Source organism: Mandrillus leucophaeus, unplaced genomic scaffold (assembly GCF_000951045.1).
Source record: "Mandrillus leucophaeus isolate KB7577 unplaced genomic scaffold, Mleu.le_1.0 Scaffold1143, whole genome shotgun sequence".
Classification (NCBI taxonomy): Eukaryota; Metazoa; Chordata; class Mammalia; order Primates; family Cercopithecidae; genus Mandrillus; species Mandrillus leucophaeus.
Window position 1 is genome coordinate 348,847 of NW_012099688.1, and position 8,537 is coordinate 357,383.

At 39.5% G+C, this 8,537-nt stretch overlaps 1 protein-coding gene across 5 annotated transcripts in view; it reads left to right on the forward strand.

Annotated features, from left to right (window-relative positions):
• Positions 1-5,672, forward strand: part of ZNF25 (zinc finger protein 25) — a 27,089-nt gene extending 21,417 nt beyond the window's left edge. For 4 of the 5 annotated variants that reach the window (XM_011997340.1, XM_011997369.1, XM_011997355.1 and 1 more), the window contains one exon: positions 2,339-5,672. In XM_011997340.1, coding sequence (XP_011852730.1) covers positions 2,339-3,407 — 1,069 coding nt within the window. In that variant the 3' untranslated portion in view covers positions 3,408-5,672. The remainder of the gene's footprint in view (positions 1-2,338) is intronic. The other variant, XM_011997362.1, reaches the window with a different exon arrangement.
• The last annotated feature ends 2,865 nt before the right edge of the window (positions 5,673-8,537 follow it).

Genomic DNA, 8,537 nt, shown 5'->3' on the forward strand with positions numbered 1-8,537 from the left:
TATATTCTGATCCCATATTTTTACCTTCTTGTAAGATAGTTCTGCTCATTCCACTTCCTTCCTTGTTAGGATCAAAACAAAAATTGTTGATCTAAATTCCCACAGTAGCTGTGTAATGCAGCATCTGTACATTGCCAGAAGCCTGCATGGTATGACTAATACTGACTCAGTATTGAGTCATTTAGACAAAATAAAAAACTTACAAGGGTAAGGAGGTATTAGTAATATTCATTTAAATGAATTTTCTGTCAAGAACTAGTCTGGCCCTCTCTTGCCTATGCAACTTATTTCTCCTTGTGGCCCCAAAACACCTGTTAACTTCCATTTTACTATGCTCTTAAATGTTTTCCAAACATAAGATTTTTTTTGAGATGGAGTCTCACTCTATTGCCCAGGCTTGAGTGCAGTGGCGCGATCTTGGCTCACTGCAACTTCCACCTCCCCGATTCAAGTGATTCTCCTGCCTCAGCCACTTGAGTACCTGGGATTACAGGTGCCTGCAACCTGGCCCAGCTAATTTTTGTATTTTTAGTTGAGGCGGGGTTTCACCATGTTGGTCAGGCTGATCTCGAGCTACTGAGCTCAGGTGATCCACCCACCTCAGCCTCTCAAACTGCTGGGATTACAGGCATGAGCCACCATTCCCAGCCCATTCATATAATCTTATTTCATGTGTGCCTGAGTTAACATTGCATAATTCCTTATCAAGTGACTTTTCTTATGTATTCCCCACCATTGCTATGAAATTCCAACCCCAAGCCTCTACTGATAACCTTTCACTTGCTTTCATGCATTTAAAGATGCATAAATATGAAGGTCACTAAAGATTCTAGAATGATGTTCAATAATTTGACCTTTAAAGATCCTGTAGTAAATTGGAAGCAGAGATGGAAGAAGCGAGATATGAAAATGAAATTCAAGACTAGTGCTGAGTCATAAGTAACAAGTGCTTTAGAAGTGCAGGATTTGGTGGTCAGGATGAGTTCAGGATTGAAAATCTCTGGTGTTAGAACTAGGAATTCATCCTTGTATAGATGGCTTATCCTGATGCTTGTAAGAAAATCCTTCCTTTTGGATATATGTGGTCCTCCATCTTCCTGTCCTGAAAACAAAGCCAGCTAGACGGAGAGTGAAAGTCTAAGCTACAGGACTCTTCCTCTAAGCCTGAGGAAACTGATGTTCTGAGAAAGTCCCTTTAGTATTGACACCTAGATTGCTGTGGATGGATGAAGAGGAAATAAAGTAGAAGTTTGTCTGCTAAATACTAGCAATCCTAGCACAGTAATCTAGGTTTGAGGCAATAAAGACCTATACTTCAGTATACTTCAGCTCCTTCTTCCAGTTTAATCTTTTCCATGTAATTCCAGGGACCACTGTTGTCCAGTAGTCTTTCTTATCCTGCTTACTGTTCATGGTACTTAAGGGGCTCACAGCATTCTCTATACTTCCCACACTCTTGTTCAGCAACACTTCTAATGTCTTGCGTTCTCCTCTCCCGGTTCTTTTTTTGTCTTTAACTTTCGCCTCCAAGCTCTTAAGGTCATAGTTGTAAAAATGTCAGAGTACATGGGTCTACAACTAGGCTCCTTCTTCTGTGTGTGACAGCAGTTTTTAGTGTTCGTTTTAGTTTATTTTTCCAAAACAATGGGCTAGAGGAAATTTGCATTTGAGGTTCTTCCATTATGAGAAATTGGCCTGAAGCCTAAGAATCAATGCTATGACAATATTAATGTGTTAATATTTATAAAGTATTAAATTTTTGATTCCTTTGTAGAAGACCTATGGAGTATTCATGATCTAGAAGCAAGATACCGGGAAAGCCAAGCTGGAAATTCAAGGCAAGTTCAAGAATTAATGTTTAAGATTAAAGATTTGTAAGCAAGAGTCTTGAAGGAGTTACTGGAAATGGGAGGACACTAGTTAATACTAAACATGAGAAAACTAACACTGCAGAGCAGTGCAAAGCAAATCCCGAGGAATATAATCCAAATGGGAATGCCTCTTTTCATAGAGACCTTGTGCAAGATCAGGAGACTGAAACTTTGAAGTAGTCTTTTTACTCTTCTGAATTAAATAATAAAGGGAGTCTTGATTACACAAAACAGAAAGCAGGCAATTGAGAGACCCTGTGAATAGAATGCAGATGCAGATTCACCTTGCCAAATGTTAAACTACAGTGCAGGTCAGAGAATGTTCACTGTAGAGAAACCCTATGGAACCAATATGGGAACATCTCTAGAAATCAGTCCTCAGAGGTACTTGGAAAATATGCCCAGTGTGGGGGAACAAAAAGCCTTAAAAGTCTTACACATTAATGAATGTGGAACTTTCTGTCTAGGAATGGAGAACTCACAAAACATCAGAAAACTCGTACCACAGAGAAAGCCTATGAATGTAAGGAATGTGGGAAGTTCTTCTGTCAGAAGTCTGCCCTCATAGTACATCAGCATACTCACTCAAAGGGCAAATCCTATGACTGTGATAAATGTGGGAACTCTTTCTCCAAAAATGAAGACCTCACAAGACATCAGAAAATTCACACGAGAGATAAGACCTATGAGTGTAAAGAATGTAAGAAAATATTTTACCACCTATCATCTCTCAGTAGACATCTGAGAACCCATGCAGGAGAGAAACCCTACGAATGTAATCAGTGTGAGAAATCCTTCTACCAGAAACCACATCTCATAGAACATCAGAAAACACACACAGGGGAGAAACCTTTTGAATGTACTGAATGTGGGAAGTTCTTCTATGTGAAGGCATACCTCATGGTACATCAGAAAACACACACAGGGGAGAAACCCTATGAGTGTAAGGAGTGTGGGAAAGCCTTTTCCCAGAAGTCACACCTCACAGTACATCAGAGAACACACACAGGGGAGAAACCCTATAAATGTAAGGAATGTGGGAAATTCTTCTCTAGGAATTCACACCTCAAAACTCATCAGAGAACTCACACAGGAGAGAAACCCTATGAATGTAAGGAATGTAGGAAATGCTTCTACCAGAAGTCAGCCCTCACAGTACATCAGCGAACTCACACAGGGGAGAAACCCTTTGAATGTAATAAATGTGGGAAAACCTTTTACTATAAATCAGACCTCACTAAACATCAGAGAAAACACACAGGGGAGAAGCCCTATGAATGCACAGAATGTGGCAAATCTTTCTCTGTGAATTCGGTCCTCAGATTACATCAAAGGACTCACACGGGAGAGAAGCCCTATTCATGCAAGGAATGTGGGAAGTCCTTTTCTCAGAAGTCACATTTTATTATACATCAGAGAAAACACACAGGGGAGAAGCCCTATGAGTGTCAGGAGTGTGGGGAAACCTTTATCCAGAAGTCACAACTCACTGCACATCAGAAGACACACACAAAGAAGAGGAAGGCTGAGAAGTAAGATGAGTTGGGAAATTCTCTTGACTGAATTCATCCTTCAGAACAATCACATAATTCACACAAGAGGTACACCTTATGAATCACATCAGTATAGGGAAATTTTCAGCTACAATCTTTGCTCTTTCTGTGTATCAGCAAATACATAGATTCTGTACATTTATTTGGGAGAAAATTTTATCATATTGTAGACTTTTCTAAATATTAGATAATATAAATGACAGAAGTCATGCAAATTGTAAAACAGGAGGGAACCCTTTCAGAAGTCATACTTTTGTTTTGCAATATAGAAATCACACAGGAGAGAAATCCTGTGAGTAAAATGAATGTCAAGACATTTTCTGTCAGGGCAGCCAGCTGTAGACATCCAAAAGCTCATAAGTGAGAAGCTCCTTGAGTATCCAGAAATCTCTTTACACAATTGGAGCTCATATACTAGCGAATTCAAAGGGAGAACTGCAAAGACGGTGGTAGATATAGAAACCTTTATTAAGAATTGATGTTTCATTCAATATCAGATCACCGGTACTTGAATAGATATTTTAAATATTTGGAAGGTGTTCAACAAAAATTCAAATAATTTGTGCTGAGGGAAACAGTTATACTAGAAATCATGTTGCAGATCTGATGCCAAGATTGCTCTGTTTTAAAAGGAAACCTGCAAATGTCTGCATATATGAAGCTTTTAAAAAGCACAAATTATCAGGCAACATCATTAAACATACATTAAATGTCTTTTGGTATATAGGACTGTGTGTATGTGAGTGTGCTATAACATGTAACTTGTGGATGTTCAATGTGCATGTGGAATCCATTCATAATTGTACATAGGGAAATACGTAACCTTCGTTCGTTCAGTAACTATTATGCCTATGAAGATATCGCACATTAAGTCTCAGTAGTGACTCTTGTTGTTAATATTTGTATTGTAAGTGTAATATGTCTTTTAAGCTATAAGGCATCTTTTTATCCTATTTATGTGTGTGTGTGTGTTTGCAAATGGATATAGACAGTGGCACTAAACTAATCCTTCAAAAAGAAGCTAAAATGTTTTTGTAAAATTTTTAAATGTCAGCCAAGTTTTGCATTAGGGACACCTTTATATATAGCAAAAGCCTGAGCTATTTTTAAACAGCTAAAAACAGTAATATTTATTACAATCTATACAATGAAAACAAATAGTGCAATGTAAGAAATATTGTGTATCTTACTGTTGATGTATGAGCAGGGAGCAGAGATACCTGCACTTGTATTTTTCTGAGAGTCCTAAATTTCTTCACCAACTTTTTCTTCCTCATGGAAGCAACATGACATAGTTAGAGGTGTGGACTCTGGAATCCTGCCACCTGGGCCCCAATTCCAGCATGGGGCATGCTACTTAATATCTCTGTGCCTCAATTTCCTTCCCATAAAAGAGTAGTGATAGTGACAACATCTTGGGATTGCTTTGAGGTCTAAATGAGTTGAAATTTTCAAAGCACTTAGAATAGTGTCTGAGACACAAGAGCTATATGTTAGAGGTTATCATCATTATTATTTGTATTTTGTGAATTACGCTGCCAAAAAAAAAAAAAAAGTTGGCTACCCAACATTCATCCCCCACCTTCTTGCTGCCAGTGCCTTGATTTGGTTGTTTGTTGTTTGTTTTCCTAGAAGTGATTTAGGAGCAGATCCTGACTACACTAAGTCAGGGTTTGACAAATGACGGTCCATCAGACAGATCTGGCCCACTACCCATTTTTGTATCCTGCAAGCTAAGAATGGTTTTATATTTCTAAATGGTTAAAAAAAAGAATACTGTGACACATGAAAATTATATAATATTCAAATTTCAGTGTCCATAAATAAAGTGTTGAAAACACAAATACAAACAAAAACATCTGTTTATGTTTAACCTGTGGCTGTCTTTGCACTACCCCAGCAGGGTTGAGTAGTTGTGGCAGACACCTTATGCCCTTGAGCCTATGATCTAGCACTTTACAAAGTAAGTTTTTCTGTTACTTAGAGCTGAAAATAAAAGCAATGTAGAGTTATGCTTTTATAAATATTACCTGTTTCAGAAATGATGCATACAGCAATTTGTAGGTGGGTGGTTTTTTTGCAGTATGTTTATTTTGTGCATTATATTTATATGTTAAGAGCCTGAGCTTAGAAATATTTTTTCAAAGAAATGTGTTTTTTACTTGCTGAATTGTCATAACATCAAAACAAGAAATTTCTTGATGGAATGTAGCAGTAAACATATTAAATAAACACTGTCTAAATTAAATCGAATTGTTCATTGATCCCTCCCCATGTAGCAGGACTGGCCGCTGACAAAACCTCTCAGACACCAAGTTGTGGAAGGAAGGGCTTTATTCAGCTCGGAGCATTGGCAAGCTACCGTCTCAAAATCCAAGCTCCCTGAGTGCACAATTTCTGTCCCTTTTCTGGGCTCGCAGCACTAAAGATTTCATATGAAAGGGTCGTGATTGATTCAGCAATCTAGGGTATACGTGACAGGGGTTTCAGGCACTGATAGAGAGAAACAGAACAGGGCAGGGAGTTTCACAATGTTCTTCTATACAATGTCTGGAATCTATTAATAACATTGGTTGCCAAGTTACGAGTTGATTTTTAACTACTGGGTTTAGGCCAGGTAGACCCAGGCCTGGTTTTGTGCCTGGCGCCAGGCTGCCTGTCTTTGGTGTTACTTCCTTTTTTTTTTCTTAAAACAGGTACTGAGTATAAAACAATATAAAACAATGTGAGAGGGTCTTTTTCTTTCCTCACCCACAGTATTCCTTTATTTTCTCCCAAATCAATGGCCAGCTTTCCCTGTATCGTTTTATGGTTTTCTCACTATCCCATAAGGTACCATTGGTAAGTCATACTTAGCTAACGTAACCCAATAACGAAAAACTTACGATACCCAATTCCATCAGCTACGTTACTGGTAATCTATAAAATTATTTTATTGCCTGCGCTGCATGTGATTGTCATATGCTGCTACAATCTAAACCTGCCAGCGTCTTACTTCCCCTTCCTAATAAAGAGACTTTCACTGATGTTCAGCTTCTTTTTGTGTGTGTGGCAGGGTCTTGCTCTGTCACCCAGACTGGAATGCAGTGACGTGATCTCGGCTCACTGCAACTTCCACTTCCCAGGCTCAAGCAATTCTCCCACCTTAGCCTCTTGAGTAGCTGGGACTACAGGCACACACCACCACACCTGGCTAATTTTTGCCTGTTTTTTTTTGTTGTAGAGATGGGGTCTCCCCATGTTGCCCAGGCTGGCCTTGAACTCCTGGGCTCAAGCAATCTGCCTGCTTCAGCCTCCCAAAGTACTGGGATTATAAGCATGAGCCACCACACCCATCTTATGTTAAGCTTCTTTATCATGCCTCGTTGTGACATTCTGACCTGTCTGATGTTTAGCATTTATGGACCCATAATATGATATTTACTGATTACTCGTATCTCAAGAAGGTATACTTTGTACCTACATGTTATAACTTCTGAATACTTCATGGGAAAATATTTTTACCAGTAGTTCATTCTACTCAGCATTGCCATGAGCATGCCATCTTGATGGAGGTTTGAGGTAACATCTATCTATAAGTAAGCCTTTAGAGTAGTTCTTTATTTTAACCTACTGTGAAAGAAAATACACTTTCTAAATTCCTCACACTTCTCAATAAAAAATTAAAATGAATACTTTCTGGGGATAGTCCAATAACTGTGACAAATCTGTTATCAAGAATAGAGCCAGCTGGGTGCCATGGCTCACGCTGGTAATCCTAGTATTTTGAGAAGCTGAGGCAGGCTGTTCCCTTGCGGTCAGGAGTTTGAGACCAACCTGGCCAACATGGCAAAACCCCATCTCTACTAAAAATAGAAAATTAGCTGGGTGTGGTAGAACCAGCTACACAGGAGGCCATGGGCAGGAGAATTACTTGAGCCTGGGAGACAGAGGTTACAGTGAGCCAAGATCATGCCACTGCACTCCAGTCTGGGTGCCAGAATGAATGAATGAATATAAATAAAATAAATAAATAAATAAATAAATAAATAAAGCAAGCCTGTATTAACAAGAACACTTTAATATTCCTAATGATGAGAATACTCACGTTCTCCATATTCAAGCCTGAGACAGTTTCTTGGCCATAGTCTCAAGCCATGAATGGGTAACCACAAAAATTGATGGGAGACAAGCAATCAGACATTGAAAGCAATTAATCAGACAATCTCTCCTCAGTACACACGCTTATGAAAGTCACCCAATCTGACAGCTATGCATTTCTGAAAGCCAGTCAGCACCAGCCTTCACTCTGACCATGCTTTGGAAAGTTAGCTTTTGGCTCAGGCCAGTAACCACGCTTTTACCACCAAAAGAAAGCCAGCAACACTCTTGCTTTCAAAAACTGGCCAATCCCTGAATCCCATGTTTCCTAAAGCTCTGTATCATCTCATACTTTGGCTGTGATTTACAAGTACAGAGTTCCTTTGGTTAGTGAGGGCCACAGATACATTATCAATTCCTTCCTACTTGCCACTCTGGTCACAAGAGGGAGATTCTTTTCCCCATCTTTGAATCTGGGCTGGCCTGGTACTTGCTTTAGCCTAGTACAACATGAAGTTCCAGGCCTGCCCTTTAGGAAGTGTGGCAGCTTGAAGCTAACCATCATGTGAAAAGTTGGACTAGTTTGAGGCCATGTCATGAAGAAACCCAAGCAGCCCACGGTGAAGCCCCTGGTACCAAGCATGCCCATGAAGCTCGCTTAGCTCCTCCAGTCCAGCCCCTCTGCTGCTGAATGTACCAGTGACCTGAATGAGATTCCAGTCACTGCCAACTGAAGCAGAATTCCCAGTACACACAGAAAAGTAATATGTCAGTCATTGTTTTAAGCCATTAAGTTTTAGGCATTTCAGAGTGAAACAGAGAGTAAGCAACAAATCAAAGCTTTTCGTTTAAGAAATTGAATGGTTAGTCTCTTGCACAACAATAATTATGCCAACTAAGTGGCCCTTAGAAGTTTGCAGTATTTAAAATGACGGTTGTTTAATCTGATTTCTAAAAAGGACTTACCCAGGCTGAGCGCGATGGCTCACGCCTGTAATCTCAACACTTTGGGAGGCTGAGGTGGGTGGATCTC